At 51.8% G+C, this 19,423-nt stretch overlaps 1 protein-coding gene across 1 annotated transcript in view; it reads left to right on the top strand.

Moving 5' to 3' along the window:
* The first annotated feature begins 8,344 nt into the window (after window positions 1-8,344).
* Window positions 8,345-19,423, top strand: part of nopchap1 (NOP protein chaperone 1) — a 21,489-nt gene continuing 10,410 nt past the window's right edge. The window contains exon 1 of the mRNA XM_078554639.1: window positions 8,345-8,546. Within this exon, the coding sequence (XP_078410765.1) occupies window positions 8,345-8,546 (202 nt within the window). The remainder of the gene's footprint in view (window positions 8,547-19,423) is intronic.

The raw sequence follows: 19,423 nt of genomic DNA, 5'->3' as shown, positions 1-19,423 counted from the left end.
GGCCACAGCTGGAGTACTGTGTGCAGTTCTGGTCACCACATTATAGGAAGGGTGTGATTGCACTGGAGGTGGTGCAGAGGAGATTCACCAGGATGTTGCCTGGGATGAAACATTTAAGTTATGAAGAGAGGTTGAATAGAGTTGGGTTGTATTCATTGGAGCAGAGAAGACTGAGGGGCGACCTGATCAACGTGTACAAGATTATGAGGGGCATGGACAGGGTGGATAGGGAGCAGCTGTTCTTCTTAGTTGAAGGGTCAGTCACGAGGGGACATACATTCAAGGTGAGGGGCAGGAGGTTTAGGAGGGCTGTGAGGAAAAACTTTTTTACCCAGAGAGTGGTGACAGTCTGGAATGCCTAGGAGGATGGTGGAGGCGGGTTGCCTCAAATCCTTTAAAAAGTACCTGGATGAGCACTTGGCACTGTCATAACATTCAAGGCTATGAGCCAAGTGGTGGTAAATGGGATTAGGCAGGTAGGTCAGTTGTTTCTCACATGTTGGTGCAGACTCGATGGGCCGATGGGCCTCTTCTGCACTGTGTGATTCTGTGATTCTGTGAATCTCCACTAAGGCAACGCAACCCATAGACTTTAAGCAGACACCAGGCAAAGCACCTTACAAATTCAAAAAGAGGTTCATTTCTCTTGGTTCCTTGCAGACATAGTGGTCGGCTTATAGGCTTTGATCTTACATTGCGTCTGCCCTGCACACACGAAACTGCTATCTGTTATATCTAGCACATTTCACTGAATGTAAATTTTCATTGTATCACCAGCTCTTTTGAACGCCTCGTCTTCTAACAATGAAACTCCTTTCAATAGTACCAATTTTATTTGTAATATAAACATTGCTTGGTCTCTGCTAGCTAGGTGTCAGATTTCACTCCCCTTCTTGAATGCTCTATTCAACAAAATGCAAATGCACTTTACCTCTCTTACATCACAAAACTAATATACATCAAAGCACCCAGACTAGCTGTCTTTAATCCAATTAAGACACATCCACAGACTTAACCTCTATTTTTATAAACATAACGTCCAACATTATATACATTAATAGCTTCATGACACTGAGCTTATCCTTACAACCTTTTTTGAACAAGATGTTTGCAACTCTCCATCCTCTGGCACATCCCCTGAGTCTGGGGAAGACTGAAAAATTATGGCCAGTGCCCCTGCAATTGCTACTCACACTTTCTTCAACATCCCTGGATGCATCTCGTCCAGTCCTGGTGCCTTGTCAACTTTAATCGACGGCCTATTCAACACTTCCTCCTTATCAATTTTTAACCCTTCTCATGACAGAGTTCCCTCGTCTGTCACCATGGCCTGGATAGCATCTACCTCCTTGGTAAAGATGGATGCAACGTATTCATTTCATACCTCAGCCATGGTCCCTTCGTACATGTATAAACTCCCTCTTAGGTCCCTAATTGGTCCTACTCCTCCTTTTACCACCCTTTTACTCTTTATATGCCTATAGATGACTTTGGGATTTCCCTTTATGTTGGCTGCCAGTCTTTTCTCATAATCCCTCTTTGCTTCTCTAATATGCCTTTTCACCTCCCCTCTGAACCTTCTGTATTCCTCTTGCTTCTCAAATGTATTTTATACCTGACACCTGTCATAAGCACACTTTTTCTTCTTTATCTGAATTTTTATCTCCTTTTTCATCCAGGGAGCTATGGATTTGTTTTCCCTACCTTTCCCTTTCAATGGAATATACCTTGACTGTGCCAAAACCAATTCTTTTTTTAAGGTAGGCCATTGTTCAGCTACAGCTTTTCCTGCCAACCTTTCATTCCAGTCTATCTGGCCCAGCTCCGTTCTTGCCCAGTCCTTTTCTATCATCATCCTAAAAAGTACAATGCAATGATCACTGTCTTCTGCATGGCCCACCTCATTTGCAAGAACCAAGTCTTTTCTCGTTGGATTGGACACATACTGCTGTAAAAAATTCTCCTGAACAGAATCTAGGAACTTTTGCCCCTCTCCACTCTTGACACTACCACTGTCCCAGTCTACATTCGGGTAATTAAAGTCCCCCATTATAACTGCTCTATAATGCCTGTATCTCTCTGTAATTTCCCTGCAGATTTGATCTTCTCCGTCCTTCTCACTATTTGGCTATCTATAGACTACACCGAGCAATGTAATTGCACCCTTTTTGTTCCTTAGCTCTAGCCAAATTGATTCTGTTCTTGAACCCTCTGGGATATCCTCTTTCTCCAGTACTGCAATGTTCTCCTTAACCAATACCGCCACCCCTCCTTTCCTTCCTTTCCTATCTTTTCTGAACACCTTGTGCCTGGGAATATTTAACACCCAGTTCTGCCCTTCCTTGAGCCAGGTCTCTGTTATTGCCACAACACCATATTTCCACATAGCAATCTATGCCTGTAACTCCCCAATCTTATTTACTATACTTCACATACATGCAGAGTAAACCTGATTTAGATTTTATTACTTTCTCCATCACCCTGACTTCACCTATTGACTTACTACTCTCTATACTACTGCTATCTGACCCTCCCAGTATTTTGTGCACCCTAGTATTCCTCTCTAATATTTTCCCTTTGTTCCCATACCCCTGCCGAGTTAGTTTAAAACCCTCCAAACAGCACTAGCAAAACACCTCACAAGGAACTCAGTCCCAGCTCTGTTCAAGCGCAATCCATCCGGCTTGTACAGGTGCTATCTCCCCCAGAGCCAGTCCCAGCATGCCAGGAATCTAAAGCCCTCCCTCCTGTACCATCTTTCCAGCCAGGCAACCATATGCCTTATCCTCCTATTTCTGTACTCACTGGCACGTGGCACTGGGAGTAATGCAAAGATTACTACAATTGAGGTCCTGCTTACTAATTTTCTATCTAGCTCCCTAAATTCTGATTGCAGGACCACATCCCACTTCCTACCTAAGTCAATTGGTACAAATGTGGACCACGACCTCTGGCTGTTCACCCTCTCCCAGAAGAATGTCCTGCATTCACTCTGTGGCATCCTTGGCCCTGGCACCAGGGAGGTAACATACCATCCTGGAGCCAATTCTATGGCCACAGAAACGCCTGTCTGTTCCCCCACCCAATGAAACCCTTCTCCCTATTGGTCTTTCTTTCTTCTTCTTCCCCAGCTGTACGGCTGAGTCGCTCGTGGTGCCACAAACTTGGCGCTGACTGCATCTCTTCTTCCTCCAAACCTACACCAGTCTCCCCACTACAACCCCGCATGACCTTGCCTATTCCTTTTGTACCCCCCTCCCCCAGTTGGTCTCGCCTGGTATAGTGCAGCCCTGCCCGTGAACCCCAACAGCTTCTCACTGAGACACAGCAGCCCTACCCGTGAATCCCAACAGCTTCTCACTGAGACACAGCAGCCCTACTGTGAATCCCAACAGCTTCTCACTGAGACACAACAGCCCTGCTTGTGAATCGCAACAGCTTCTCACTGAGACACAGCAGCCCTGCCCAAGAACCCCAACAGCTTTTCACTGAGAGAGCAGCTTGGCCAGTGCTGAGGAGTCAGAGCAGTGGTGAGGGATGGCAGCAGCACTTTGCTTTCAATGTTGTGCACACCTTAAAATCGCAAGTGGACTGAAGGTGTGCAGGTATTTCCGGCTGTGAATCAGACCAGTCTAATTACCCGCTAGCATGGCACTTAATTCAGAGGGAGGGTGTGATTCCAGTGAGTTACTCAGCGCACTATTCTCAGCTTCTTACCTGCTGTTGTAGCCACAGTATTTATATGTCTAGTCCAGTTCAGTTTCTGGTCAATGTTAACCCCCAGGATGTTGATAGTGGGGGATTCAGTGATGGTGATGCGATTGAACATCAAGGGTTGATGGTTGGATTCTCTCTTGTAGGAGGTGGTCATTGCCTGACACTTGTGTGGTGCGAATGTAACTTGCTACTTGTCAGCCCAAACCTGGATACTGTCTAAGTCTTGCTGCATTTGGACATGGACTGCTTTAGTATCTGAGGAGTCACAAATTGTGCTGAACATTGTGCAATCACTTTCTCCTGGTCTACATTAAGGAAGCCCAGTCTTCTGATGGCTGGGTCAGCACTGATGCCCCTGATGATATTCCAAGGCACCACTGTCTGGAAGAACCACTGAAAGCAGCTAGTCTGATAAACAAGGAGAATCCTGTCTGCCTTGTGGTAACCACTACCATGGACAGCTCTTCCAATGCTGCCTACTGTGATTACTTTGAAAGGCAGAATCAGAAAGTGGTGTATCAAGGAGGGAGGGGACCAGAGAGATACAAGATCTCGGAATTCAGACTGTGGCTTGAGCAGTATCAAAATCAGAGCCACAATTCCAGCACTGTCCTGATTGAGGTGTGAATGAACTAAATGCATTGAACTTGTGGAAAGGTTAATGTATTTTGAACATGACTGTTCCATTCTGTTTACCACAATGTTTATTATTGAACAAACTCATGAAACACATGGTGACTTGTAATGTATGGTCAATGTGACCGTATTCTCTTAATGTATCTTTGTAAATACATTTTGAAAGACTATATATTGTGATTTTTTAAATGTTTTACCTGGCTTAAAAAGTAAATTAAAGCAAAGTTGGAATTCATAGATATTCTTGACACTTCTTTGTGAAAGCCAGTTTTTAAACGGCTTTTGTGCTAGGAAGCCTCACCCTGACATGACAAGTGTTCAGGATCTGGTAAGCTTTGTGTGTGAGATCAGCCTCAGCATTGTGTTGAGTGTGATGACCGCAAATGTTTCAAAATCATGGACTTTGCAGATAGATTGTGTTTTTCTTTTACATCAAACACTTTTATTACGTTTTATAATAAATACTTTAAAAAGTCTATATAATTTGTTTGGTTACTCATGCCAGCTTTAACTACATAATTTAGAGCTGATTATAGCTTTGGGTGTGGACAAGCAAGAGGAGACAAATCTTACAAAGTATAAATCTTAATTTATTTCTTCAGAATTCATATTGGCAGATTAGGCCTTCTGTACTCACTAGCCCTACCTCCTCCACCCGTGGAATCTTCCATTATCCCTCAACATCTGGAAAGTCACACAAAACCAGACATTATGAACATACAAAATTGACCAGCAGGAAAAGATCAGCTGCTCCATCAAGCCTGCCCCACACCTTGTACATCTCCCCCTGCCACCATTTCACATAATACCCCGAGAGAGGCAAAAAAAAATCACAAGATTTTCTGCACCCGCCTGCTGCTGGGATCTTCCAGGCCCGCCGCAAGTCAATGGATTTCTGGCTGGGGCACAGCCGCGCCTGCAGCGGGTCCCACCCACAACAGGGCCAGAAAATCCCAGCCCCAGTGTCAATCAGGGAAAAATACACTGGAAAGTTCCTCTCTAACCCCTCCGACACTTCCACAGAGAATCAGAAGATCACATAGACCAAATGTTATCTATGAAGATATTGTTAACATTGTCACTATCCTTGTTGTATTACATGATCAAACTCTAATCATCCTTTCAGCAATGTGCAAGCGAATGTAAAATTTAGATTTGAATTTCCATCACCCACATACTAAATCCATTTGCCAAAAATGTTTAATCAGCCACATTCACCAATTATATCAAAACTGTAAGTGATATTGGTTAAAACCATGCATTTATAAATATAAAAACAAATTTTCAAAAACGTGTTAGGGCACTTAGAATCAGATAACAGGGAGGTGTTGAGGATTTAACACCAACCTTCTTCATTCCAGCTCTTGTGATAATTTGAGTTGGATTTCTCCTTGTGTGAAATGGGGCACAGGCAGAGAATACCTCATCTTAGAAAGTGAAGCCGTGTACAAATGGAATACTTTGTTCATCCCATGCTGTGACTGCAAATGTACTAATTGATAGCTTATGTTGGTTTTGTACAAAGTGTAGTGTTGATATTTAGTTAATTGTTTGAAGAGTGGTTCTGATATGTCTGATACTGACTCTGAGTCACTGTGCAGCAACAGCAGTTACCCTCCTGTACAGCTGCCTGACTGTTAAACAAATACAGACCTTACACTCCCTGCATGCAGCTTTCTCATCAAGAGGCATTTCAGGCTCTTTGAAGCTCAAGGTTCCCGGGATCTAAAGCAGCATCAATATCCCCAAATACCCTGCTGCGTTTGCCTATTGAACATTATACTAAGTTTCACATCCTCAGGCCATCACAAAAAAGAAATTAGTGTTTGTATTCCCTGCTGGCAGATTTATATGGAATTTACAGCACAGAAACAGCCCATTTGGCCCACCTCTTTCTATGTTGGAGTTCATGTTCCACACAGGCCTCTTCCCACCTTCTTGATCACACTATCAGGGTAGCCTTCAGCTTTTTTCTTCCTCGTGTGTTTATCAAGTTCTTGAATGTATCTATACTGGAATCATAGAATGGTGACAGCACAGGAGGAGGCCATTCAGCACATTGGCCGGGTGTTTTGGCTCCCATTTGTAGTGGGCATCACGATGGATGGGAGCGGAAAATATTATGAGGCCAGAAATTGGTTTTACATCATTGTAAAACCAGTTCACGATTGTGCACTCCAGCCATCAATGGTGGGCCATGTTTCCACTGCGGCACTTCAGGACTGTCATTTCAATACGTTTGCATCTCGTTATGAGGACTTCACATCAGCAAACAATTGAAATGATGCGTTTCATAACGGCATATCAGCGATGTGACCTGGCAACCTGCACTTCACTCAGGACTTCAAGGTTAGTTCACCTACTTTGCATCGCACTGTGCTCGTGGTAATCAATGCCGGGCTTCACAGGCAGAACCATATTGCTGACCACAGCACTGTCAGGGGGTGCCACACGCAAGTGTCTACCTATCAGATCAGTGGTAAGATTGGGGGGGAGGTGGTGGCTTCAGTTTACATTGTTGAGCTTGCAAAGTCTATCCTTGTCACAGTCCAGGGAGGGGGACGGCATGTCAGTCCACTCTCAGTTGTGCCCAGCATGCTGTGAGCAGGGCATGGTCATAACATTACGTGCCTTGGTCTGTGGCATTCTGGCATCATAATGGGCTGCAGGGGAGACATTAAATTGGGGAGGCATCTGCAGACTTCAGATGGGGAAAAGGCATTGTAGTGGTATGTAAGGGTGTTGAGGGGGGGAAGGTGGTATATGCTTAACTGTGTAAATGGCCTCAAGATGGGGAAGGGAGGGGTGAGGTCCAAAAGGGGCATAGGCATATCAGTTCAAAACGTTGAGGGGCTAACAAATGGATATGCATCACAAAGACGATGGGATCAAGGGATACAGCAGGAGGATTGAGAGGTTTGTGAGGGAGGGAAACCTGAACATGAAGCTCCTCTGGGATGATGGGAGAGGTTTCCATACTCGCACAGGGAGGATCCAAGCTTGTCTGGCAGTGAGAGCTCTGAACCACCATCTTCCAACCTGCAACATTGGCACAGTACAAAATTAAAATGCAGAGAAGTTCTGACGGTGAGCACTCTGCAATGACAATGCAGGGAATCAGGAAAGTACAGCATGATGCCCATTCATGTGAGGCTAATCTTGCAAAGTGGAACTAATCAATCTCCTTATATTAACCCCTTGTTCGCAGCACGGAAATTCCTGAGAGTGATAATGAACTCCAGAGCAACTGGGTGACTGGACAAGCTCCAGAATCGTGTCAGAATTCTGGCGTTGGACGGTTCACAAAAAAGAAGGCTCAGACCCCCTTCTAATTTCCTGAGTAAACATTTACCCTCATGTTTATTCCAAAGGGTGCAGTGAATGAGAATCCCAGCGCCTGGGCTGAAAGCAGCACATCGAAGCATGTCATAGCAGTCGGTCATGTAAAGGCAAAGGAATGTGGGGAGCACCTTGAAATACACCCCGCACTTGCTATCATTTTAGGAGCGAGTAGTTGCTGACACAGGAGCAAACCACATTCACTGATGAGCCATTGACATGAAGAGGACCTTTGGAGACTAATGCTGACTCTTGCCTGTTTGTCATTGATACTGCAAAGAGGAGAGCATCAGGAAGATGGACCCTGGATTTATTGCCGCCTGTATAATCACATACAGGCAGGAGAGAAGAAGGAGAAGATCGTGATAGAGGCGCTTGGCTTGCCAAAGGGTGACGCAAAACCCTCAAGACCGAGGGCCTACAGGGTCCCCTCCTGAAGCAGATAAGGCTCACAGGGACAACGTGCGTAGGCAGCTCACAAGAATGAGAATGTACAGAACTCACATGATTTATCTGCAGATGAGTGAGAACCAGTGTCGCTGATGCCTCTGCATGTCCAGGGATCTGGTGACTCACATTTGGCGTTCTCCAGGAATTGGCGCCACAGGGATTGGGAGGGCATCCATTGCCATTGCCAGTGGCTTTGAAAGTAATGGCCGCTCTGAACTTCTACACCAGTGGTTCCTTCCAGGACTCCACTGGGGACCTCTGTGGGATCTTTCAAGTGTCCACTGTGATTCATGGGGTCACAGACGCCATTTTTGCCATGGCCCACAATTATGTCAACCTCGACAGAGACCAAGCAAACCAGGATACCAGAGCACTGGGCTTCGCGAGATTTCGACTGCACTCGTGTGGCTATTAAAGCTCCCTGGCAACAGGCACTCTAATACATAAACCAGAAAGGTTACCACTTGATCAATGTACAGCTGGTCTGCAACCATAACAAACTTATGTAGGTTTGCGCCAAATACCCAGGAAACATCCATGACTCATCGCTGATCCCAGGGATCTTCGAGGGACCACACAGAATCCAGGGCTGGCTCCTCAGGGACAAAGGGTACATGCAAAGGACTTGGCTGATGACATTTGTGCGGCGGCCTCAAACTCCTGCAGAGAGAAGGTGCAAAGAGGCTCATGCCGCTACCTGAACATTGGTGGAGCACCCATAGGGGTCCTAAAGATGTGATTCCAATATCTGGACAGCTCTGGTGGAGCACTCCAGTGCAATCCCCAGAGGGTGTCACAGATCACCATGGCTTTCTGCGCGCTGCACAACTTGGCGCTAAGGGGGGAGGACTTTCCAGATGCAGACATGGAGGAGCTGCATGTCTCCTCCGATGGGAGGACATCGAAGGGGATGAGGGCGTTGAGTTGCAGAAAGTCGAGGCTGCAGGAGAAGAGGCCATAGCACAGGCCACATGGGGCAGAAGTGAGCAGGGCCCTGATAGCCACCAGATTCCACCAGGAGGATGACGAGTTGCAGTGAGTACCCTCTTAGACAAGTACCATCCATCATGGGCCAACATGAACAACGGCTTTGCAACTTCTCTCATTTTGCTCATGCACATCAATGTGAGAGTGAATAGTTGCACAGCAGACTCACATTGTCCCGATCCTTTGAAGGATAATGAAGCCTCAGAAGCATGTGTCCTTGCTGAGATGTGGTGCTAACTGGTGGAGGGAGTCCAGCATCAGACATCAGAAGGTGCTGCCTCTTGAAGCATCTCTCCAGCATCTGAGTCATAACGGCAGCCTACAAGAGCCAGGAGCTGTTCCACTATCCTCAGCGCTTGTAGCTATATGCTTTCAATGTGACAAAGCTCCTCAAGGAGATCCATCTCCATCAATGGGACAACACATTCTGTGTAATGTTGACGGTGAAACTGATAGGTGACACTTGCGCCAAGTCAGCCAAGAACGTTCTGCAGGTATATTTCTATTCTGAGATGACACAGTCCTCTGTATCATCACCTTCTCTATCACATTAACATCCGGCACTCTCAGTTAGTGATGCTGGCTGTTTTTTATCCTCACCTTACTATGCATGGGGGCCACCTGAGGATATCGACATTCAACCACTTGAGTGACAGGCATTAAAATGCCTCATCTTTAAGACACACATTGTGCCCTCATGGCCAGCCCTGGCCCTAGTGAAATCCAAAATTCTCAGAATTTTGAGAAACCATGAAGCACTCAAGGTCACATTTGTTGCTAATGAAGAGCAGACTTCAGCTTCAGTACGTCCTCGCTCTTATCCCACTGCTTCCCTCAACATTGTCTAAAGCTACGATGTGCACTTCCAGAGCATGCTCAAAGGTTCTATGACCACAAAATATCACCAGGAGTTAGCATTACATGTCTCGGTGAGTGTTTAGGTGATGGGACACCCAGCGCTGCATCCCAAAATTGTGACAAGAGCCTTGTGGCTACAATCCAGACATTTACAGGTTGAGAAACGCTCAAGGTTGTAGGTTTAAGTGCCAGGGCAATAATGTGGCTGAGAGGGGCAGAGTTTTGGCACCTTGAGGTGGCAAGATGCTCCCACCTATTGGTGAGTTTAGCAGATGTACACTCGGAAAGTCAAAAACGTGATTGGCAGACAGCAGCGCACACGAGCTCCGAGTTTGAGCTCATAGCATGAAAACCCTGCCGGAAGACAGAGCACACATGGAGTTGCTGGATATATGATCCTTCTCCATGTGTGAACATATCACTCCTTGTACAATACACCTTCACCTTTCAAGAATGCAGATGAGATAGGAGAACACCTTTGCCTGAATCTTACACAGCCAAGAATAAACATGACATGACCCTGCAAAGCATGTGAATGAGGTTTGTTCCACAAGGACACTTAACATTGAGGTCGAGACATCACTGATGCTGAGAATGATTTGGAAACGGGCCACACACTGTGGTGATATGAAAGCACACTACATAGATGGAGGCCCATGATAGCGACATCTGTGACAAGTGGGGGGAGGGACCATGGTATCACACCTGATTGACAGCAGCACAGCTCATCATGAAAAGGAGGCATACACAAGAGATGTGAAATGGGTGTGATTCTACTTACATTTGTGAACATTATATTAATGTTGTGAACACCCATGTGTGCTGTGCTCTGAAATCTTAACTTTCCTAATCTTACTGCTATGTCCGAGTGTATCCCCAACATCCGCAGCAGAGGTGGAGGCAGCCTGCTGACTGCTATGCCTTGCTGTCTGTGGTGACCTTGGTGGGTGTTCTCTGGAGGGCCAAGACCTGGAGGATCCCAACGGCTTTGGGTGTCCTACTGTGGGCCAGCTGCACCTTCCTCAACCAGTGGTGCTGGAGGTGATCGGGTCACAGGGCGAGGGGATTGGGATTGGCTGGACAGTCTCGGAGTCACCTGCTTGGATGGCCCTGGCTGTCCAGTTGCTGGTCCTCCTCCCATTGGTGCCTGAGGGCATCTGGCTGACTCCTTGAGCAGAACAGGCAGCTGGAATGAGATTGAGGTGCCCTGTCCACCTCTTGCATAGCCACTGATGGATGCCACCAACGGCTACAGCGATGGAGTGCAGCTCCTGCAACAATGTAGGACCGATGTCCTAGACCTAGGTCTCTAAGACGGCCATCCTATCAGTGTTGCCTCGGCACGTAGGCATGCCAGCACTATCACCTCAGACCAGACTCCTCCATGATCCATTGCAATCTGAGGAATGCAGCTGACATGCCTTCCTGATGTTCCCATGATTGTCGCTGCAGCTGATTTAGGATTGATTTCGGAGGCACATCATTGGACTCAGACTCAGCAGAATCCTGGCCTCCAACAGTCCTATGGGTGCCAGTGATCTCAGCTGTCCCTCGCTCCACCTGCTGTGGACCAGATTGTGTGCTTTGCTCACCAGATTGTGGCCCCAAGCCAGCTCTAGAACTAGGTCCCACCGAGGTGTGCGTCTTTGTGCTGGCGCAGGGTGTGGGTGAGTGCTGTGATGGGTCTTTTATGGTGCTCTCTTCCAGTTCCTCATCCATGGTGTCACTGAAGCTGGAGCTGAGGGCCTGGCTTGTGGATGCCCTTGAGTGCTTTCCAGATATGCCAATGAAAGAAAAGAGAGATGATTAGTGCATGGCAGGTGGCTCTAAAACAGGGCAAAGCACTGTCAGTATGGTTCTCTGAGGGAAAGGCTGGTGCAGGATCCTCACTTGGCTGTGCGCTGGCCACTTCACCGTCGGTGCAAGCACGGTCCATGTCCTCTCCGACCAGCTCAATGACGCTATTCTCATAGAGAGTGAGGACCTTGATTTTGGTCACTCCACCCCCTGGTCTGGGACCTCTCCCTTTGATTGTGTGCGAGCTTGTCTTGCATAAAGGCAGATGGAGAGTGAGCAGGACACATGACGGGGCAGATGCTAAGGATGCCTGCCATGTGTGGGTGCTGAGTGCAGCCATGAAATCTGGAGTGCAAAGGGATTTGGGAGTCCTGGTCCAGGATTCTCTTAAGGTTAACTTGCAGGTTGACACGGTAGTTAGGAAAGCAAATGCAGTGTTGGCATTTATTTCGAGAGGACTAGAATATAAAAGCAGGGATGTGTTGCTGAAGCTTTATAAGGCTCTGGTCAGACCACAGTTCGAATATTGTGAGCAATTTTGGGCCCCGTATCTCAGGAAGGATGTGCTGGCCCTGGAGAGGGTCCAGAGGAGGTTCACGAGAATGACCCCAGGAATGAATGGCTTAACATATGAGGAACGTTTGCGGACTCTGGGTCTATACTCGATGTAGTTTAGAAGGATGAGGGGGGATCTGATTGAAACTTACAGGATACTGAAAGGCCTGGATAGAGTGGACGTGGGGAAGATGTTTCCATTAGTAGGACAGACTAGGACCCGAGGGCACAGCCTCAGAGTAAAGGGAAGACCTTTTAGAACAGAGATGAGGAGAAACTTCTTTAGTCAGAGAGTGGTGAATCTAAGGAATTCATTGCCACAGAAGGCTGTGGAGGCCAGTTCATTGAGTGTATTTAAGACCGAGATAGATAGGTTCTTGATTGGTAAGGGGATCAAAGGTTACGGGGAGAAGGCGGGAGAATGGGGTTGAGAAACTTATCAGCCATGATTGAATGGCGGAGCAGACTCGATGGGCCGAATGGCTTAATTTCTGCTCCTATGTCTTATGGTCTTATGGACAGGATGAGGACACGAACTGCAGAAGAGTTGAGGTCAGATAGATATGTGAAGGTGTGTGTGAGAGCGTGGTGTTGTCCCTTGAGCTGGCAGTGTGAGAGTTGCCAATGAATGTGTCATGGGCTGGTGAGTGTGAGTTTAGAGTGATGAGATAGTTGCTTACACTGGCGGCACATATGAGATCATTCATCCTCTTTCTGCACCTCTTCTATGCTGTGTTGGCACTGACAATTGATGTCACCCCTTCCCAAGCTGGAGTGATGAGGTTGTTGGACCTCTTCCAGCCATCACGGAGGTAAAGGGCATTGTGGTGGGCCTCAAATGCGCCCAGCAGGCGTTCCAGTGAAGCGTCACTGAATTTCGGAGCATGCTTCTTCCCTTTGGGCTGCAGACGTTGACAAGGCACGAGTGCCTTTTAAATATGGTGCTCAGAGTGACCTCATGGATGGGCGGGCGAACCAGAGGCCGCTTGCCTGTGATCCGACGTGTTTCCCGTGCGTGCATAATTAATGCAGTCGGAAGCGGACAATATGGCACAAAAACCCACCATTGTGGCCGGTGGGTAGAACCCTGTTTTTCATGCCCACTGTCGCACTTAGTGCAATGAGGGGGATATCCCAGTCAAAGTACATTTCTACTCCTACCTCACTGAATTTAGGTACCAAGTGGATACTCCCTCCCAAGTACGAGGTGTTGGCGCTGGGCTATCCCCACCATTCCCTTCCAATGCACAAGCTTTGAGCCTTTCTTATTCCAATTCTAATACACATTTTTGCATTTCTCTATCACTTTTTCTCTCTTTCCAATTCAATTTTTCCATCTCCTTTTCTCTTTCGAATTTCATCATCTCTTTTCCTAATTATGCTTTTGCTAACGCCATCCTTGTCTTCCTTAAGTTACAACAACCTCTGCTTTCCTAGCTTCAGATCTCAAGACGGCCCTAATTCCTCTGCCACAGCCTTCAAATTAATGTAAAAAGGCAAATTTCCCTTTAAATAGTCGATACAACAAAGATATCTTTCTTTTCCCACCTCTTTCCATTATTTTAAAATCTATACTTTTTATGCCCTGTTAGTATTTCCACCCCACCCTCACTAGAGCTGTACCTTGAGTGTCCTGCCATCCATTCCTAATTAGCGCATTCGTTTAGATAATATCACCACCTTCAACACCTCTTTGTTCTTTTGTCTGTGACATCTTTTGATTATCTGCTCCTATCACTGCTTGCTTGTCCCTACAACCAACACCCCCCCACCACCCCACTTCTCTCCCTCCACCCCCACCCACCTAAAACCAGTTTATATTTCACCCCTCTCCTAATATTACTCAGTTCTGTTGAAGGGTCATGAGGACTCGAAACGTCAACTCTTTTCTCCACCGATGCTGCCAGACCTGCTGAGTTTTTCCAGGTAATTCTGTTCTTGTTTTGGATTTCCAGCATCCGCAGTTTTTTGTTTTTACAACAAAGATATCCCCGTCTCCCCCCCCCACCTTTCCCCCTACCTCCCATCCCCGTCCCCCCCACCCACCTTTCCCCCTACCTCCCATCCCCGTCTCCCCCACCCACCTTTCCTCCTACCTCCCATCCCCGTCTCCCCCACCCGCCTTTCCCCCTACCTCCCATCCCCGTCTCCCCCACCCACCTTTCCCCCTACCTCCCATCTCAACCACCCACCTTTCTCCCTACCTCCCATCCCCATCTCCCCTATCCACCTCTCCCCCTACCTCCATTCCCTCATCTTCTCCCCCTTTCCTTCTCTCTCAATGCTTAACTACACTACTCCCTGCTCTCACACCTCCCCTCTCTCACCGCACCTCACCCCCGCCCCCAATCCCCACCTCTCACCCCCCATCTCTCACCAACCCTCCCTCCATCGCCTCCATTCTCTCTGCCTCTCTCGCCCCTCTCTCTCACACCCACCTACTCTCTCTCAACCCCACCCAATCTCTATCTCGAACCCTACCTCTCTCTTACCCCCTCTCCCTCACCCCCCTAACCTCACTCCCACCCTCTCCCCCTCTCTCAACCCCGTTTCATTCACGCCTACCACGCCCCTTTCTTTCACGCCTAGCACCCATCCCCCTTCCACCGCCCCGCCCCCTAGCCCCCCGCTCCTCCCCACCCTCACCCCCCTTCCCACTCTCTCTCAACCCCCCCTCTCTTAACACCGCGCTTTCTAATCCCTACCCACTCCTACGCCATCACCTTCCTCCTCCCACCTCTATCACCCCTTCCCCCTCTCTCTCTCACCCCCCTCATTCTTTCATCCCTCCACCCTCCAGCCTTCTCCCTCCCTCCATCTCTCCCCATCCCTCTCACTCCCTCCCTCTCACTCCCACGTCCCTCTCTCTCCCACCTCTCTCTACCTCCCTCCCTCTCTCCCCCTCCCTATCTCTCTCTTCCCCCTCTCCCTCTCTGTCTCCCTCCCCCTTCCTCCCTCTCCCTCTGTCTCCCTCCCCCTTCCTCCCTCTCTCTCTCCTCCCTCTCTCTCTCTCCTCCCTCTCTCTCTCTCCTCCCTCCCACCCTCCCTCTCTCTCACCCCTCCCTCCCCCTCCCTCCTCCATCCCGCTCTCTTCCGCCTCCCTCCCTCTCTGTCTCTCTCCCCCCGTATTTCTCTCTCTCTCCTCCCTCTCCTTCCTCTACCCCCTTCTTCCTACCCCTCCCACCCTTCATCCCCTCCCCCTCCCCCCATTCTTCCCCCTCCCTCCTTCTTCACCCCCTCCCATTCATCCCCCCCCTTTAACCCCTCCGCTCCCTCCCCTTCTTCCCCCCTCACCTCCCCTCCTTCCGCCCTTGCCTCCCCTCCTTCGCCCCCTCCCCTCCCCTCCTTCCCCCTTCCCCTCTTCTACTTCCCCCTCCCCTCCTTCCCCCTCCCCTCCCCTCCACTTCTTCCCCATCCCCTCCTTCCCCCCTCCCCTTCTTCCCCGACTCCCCTCCCTTTCTTCCCCCCTCCCTTTCTTCCCCCCTCCCCTTCTTCCCCCTTCCAACCCCCTCCCCTCCCCTTCTTCCCCTCCTTCCAACCCCCACCCCTCCCATTCTTCCCACCTTCCTTCCCCTTCTTCCCCCCTACCGTCCTTCCCCCCTCCCCACCCTCCCCTTCTACCCCCTCCTTCCACCTCTCCCCTCCCTGCCTTCACCCCTCCCCATCTTCCCCCTCCCCTCCCCATCTTCCGCCCCTCCCTTCCGCCTTCCCCTCCCCATCTTCCCCCCCTCCCCCACCCCATCTTTCCCCCTCCCCACCCCATCTCCCCCCTCCTCTCCCCATCTTCCTCCTCCCCTCCCCATCTTCCCTCCCTCCCCTACCTTTCTTCCCCCTCTCCCCTTCTTCCACCCCTCCCCTCCCTCCCTTCCCCATCTCCACCCCTCCCCATCTTCCCCCTCCCCTCCTTCCCTCTCCCCTCCCCATCTTCCCCCTCCCCTCCTTCTCTCCCCATCTTAACCCCCTCCCCTGCTTCACCCCTCCCCATCTTCACCCCCTCCCCTCCTAGTCCCTCCCCTCTCCTACCCCTCCCCTTCTTCCCCCCTCCCTCTGGCCATCCCCTTCTTCCCCCCTCCCTTCCCTCCATCCATCCCCTTCTTCCCCCCTCCCTCCACTCCTCCCCTTCTTCCCCCCTCCCTCCACCCCTCCCCTTCTTCCCCCTCACCTCCCCTCCTGCCCCTCCCATCCCCTTCTTCCCCCCTGCCCTTTCTTCCTCCCTCTCTCCTCCCCTTCTTACCCACCATCCCCCTCCTCTCCCCTTCTTCCCCCTCCCTTTCTTCCTTCCTCTCCCCTCCCCTTCTTACCACCCACCCCCTCCCCTTCTGCCCCTCCCCTCCTTCCTCAGCACCCCTCTCCCACCCCCCTCCCCTCCCCCTTCATCACCCTCCCCTCCCCCCTACCCTTCTTCCCTCCCTCCCTTCCCCATCTTCCCCCCTCCCCTCCCCATATACCCCCCTCCCCTCCTTCCCCCTCCCTCCCCACTCCCCTTCCCCTCCCTTCCTCCCCCCTCCTCTCCTCCACCCTCCCTCCCCCTCCCCTCCCCGCTCCCTCCCCCTCCCATCCCTCCCTCTCCCCTTCTTCTCCCCTCCCCTACTTCCCCTCCCTTCCCCCCTCCCCTCCATCCCCTCTTCTCCTTCCCCCTCCCCTCCCCTCCTTCGCGCTCCCCTCCCCTCCTTCCTCCTCCCCTCCCCTCCTTCCCCCTCCTCTCCACTTCTTCCCCATCCCCTCCTTCTCCCCTCCCCTTCTTCCCCGGCTCCCCTCCCTTTCTTTCCCCCTCCCCTTCTTCCCCCTTCCAACCACCACTCCTCCCCTTCTTCCCCATGTCCAACCCCCTCCCCTCCCATTCTTCCCACCTTCCTTCCCCTTCTTCCCCCTACCCTCCTTCCCCCCTCCCAACCCTCCCCTTCTAGCCCCTCCTTCCACCCCTCCCCTCCCTCCCTTCCCCCCTCCCCATCTTCCCCCTCCCCTCCCCATCTTCCCCCCTCCCCTCCCCATCTTCCCCCTCACTTCCCCCTTCCCATCTTCCCCCTCCCCGCCCCATCTTTCCCCATTCCCGCCCCATCTCCCCCCTCCTCTCCCAATCTTGCCCCTCCCCATCCTCATCTTCCCCCGCCCCTCCTTCCCTCCCTCCCCTACCTTTCTTCCCCTCTCCCCTTCTTCTACCCCTCGCCTCCCTCCCTTCCCAATCTTCCCCCTCTCCATCTTCCCTCCCTCCCCTCCCCATCTCCACCCCTACCCTCCCCATCTTCCCCCCTCCCCTCCTTCCCTCTCCATCTTCCCCCTCCCCTCCTTCCCTTCCCATCTTCCCCCCTCCCCTCCTTCCCCCTTCCCTCCCCATCTTCCCCCTCCCCTCCTTCCCTACCCTTCTTCCCCCCTCCCCTCCCTCCACCCATCCCCTTCTTCCCCCTCCCTCCAGCCATCCCCTTCTTCCCCCCTCCCTTCCCTCCACCCATCCGCTTCTTCCCCCTCCCTCCACCCCTCCCCTTCTTCCCCACCCCTTCTTCCCCCTCACCACCCCCCCTGCCCCCTCCCATCCCCTTTTTCCCCCCTGCCCTTTTTCCTCCTTCTCCCCTCCCCTTCTTACCTCCCGCCCCCCTCCCCTTCTTCCCCCTCCCTTTCTTCCTCCCTCTCCCCTCCCCATCTTATCCCCCGCCCCCTCCCCTTCTTCCCCCCCCTCCTTCCTCACCCCCTTCTCCCAACCCTCCCTCCCCCTCCCTTCTCTCCCCTAACCCCCTCCCCTTCATCACCCTCCCCTCCCCCCTACCCTTCTTCCCTCTCTCCCCTTCTTCCACCCCTCCCCTCCCTCCCTTCCCCATCTTCCCCCCTCCCCATCTCATCTTCCCCCCTCCCCTCCACATCTTCCCCCTCCCTCCCCACTCACCTTCCCCTCCCTTCCACCCCCCTCCCTTCCCCCTCCTCCCCTCGCCCTCCTCCGCCCTCCCTCCCCTTCCCCCCTCTCCCCTCCCCTCCCTCTCCCCTGCTTCCCCCGTCCCTCTCCCCTCCTCTACTTCCCCTTCCTTCCCCCTCCTCTCCCCTTCTTCCCCCTCCCCTTCTTCCCCCCTCCCCTCCTTCCCTCCCTCCCCTACCCTTCTTCCCCCTCTCCCCTTCTTCCACCCCTCCCCTCCCTCCCTTCCCCATCTTCCACCTCCCCTCCCCATCTTCCCCCCTCCCCATCTCCACCCCACCCCATCTTCCCCCCTCCCCTCCCGACCTTCCCTCCCCATCTTCACACCTTCCCCTCCTTCACCCCTCCTACTCCCTCCCCTCCCCTTCTTCCCCCTCTCCTCCCTCCACCCATCCTTCTTCCTCCCTCCCTCCAGCCATCCCCTTCTTCCCCTCCCTCCCCTTCTTCCCCCTCACCTACCCTCCTGCCCCCTCCCATCCATTTCTTCCCCATCCCTTTCTTCCTCCCTCTCCCCTCCCCTTCTTCCCCTTCCCTTTCTTCCTCCCTCTCTCCTCCCCTTCTTACCGCCCGCCCCCTCCCCTCCTTCCTCACCCCCCTCTCCCACCCCCCCTCCCCTCCCCCCACTCCCCTCCCCATCCTTCCCCACCCCCTCCCCCTCTCCCCTTTATTCACCCTCCCCCCCACCTCTCCCCTTCATCACCCTCCCCTCCCTTACCTTGCCCCCTCCCCTCCTGCCCCTTCCCCCCTTCCCCCTCCCAACCCCTCCCCTTCCCCCTTCCTCCCTTCACCCCCTCCCCCCTCCCACTCCCTTCCCCCTTCCCCCCTCCTCTCCGCCCCCTCCCTTCCCCCCTCCCCTCCCCCACTCCCCTCTCCTCTCCCCTCCCTCTCCCCTCCCCTCCCTCTCCCCTCCTTCTCCCCCTCCCCTCCCTCTCCCCTCCTTCTCCCCCTCCCCTCCCTCTCCCCTCCTTCTCACCCCTCCCCTCCCTCTCCTCTGCCTCTCACCTCCCCTCTCCTCCTTCTCCCCTCCCTCTCCTCTCCCCCTCCCCTCCTTCTCCCCCTCCCCTCCTTCTCCCCTCTCCCCTCTTTCTCCCCCCTCCCCTCCTTCTCCCCCGTCCCCTCCTTCTTCCCCCTCCCTTCCCCTCCTTCACCCCTCCCCTCCTACTCCCTTCCCTCTCCTACCCC

This window comes from Cetorhinus maximus, chromosome 12 (assembly GCF_964194155.1).
Source record: "Cetorhinus maximus chromosome 12, sCetMax3.hap1.1, whole genome shotgun sequence".
In the NCBI taxonomy this organism is placed as follows: Eukaryota; Metazoa; Chordata; class Chondrichthyes; order Lamniformes; family Cetorhinidae; genus Cetorhinus; species Cetorhinus maximus.
The sequence above is the reverse complement of the archived record's forward strand: the minus strand, read 5'-3'. Positions and strand labels throughout refer to the sequence as shown.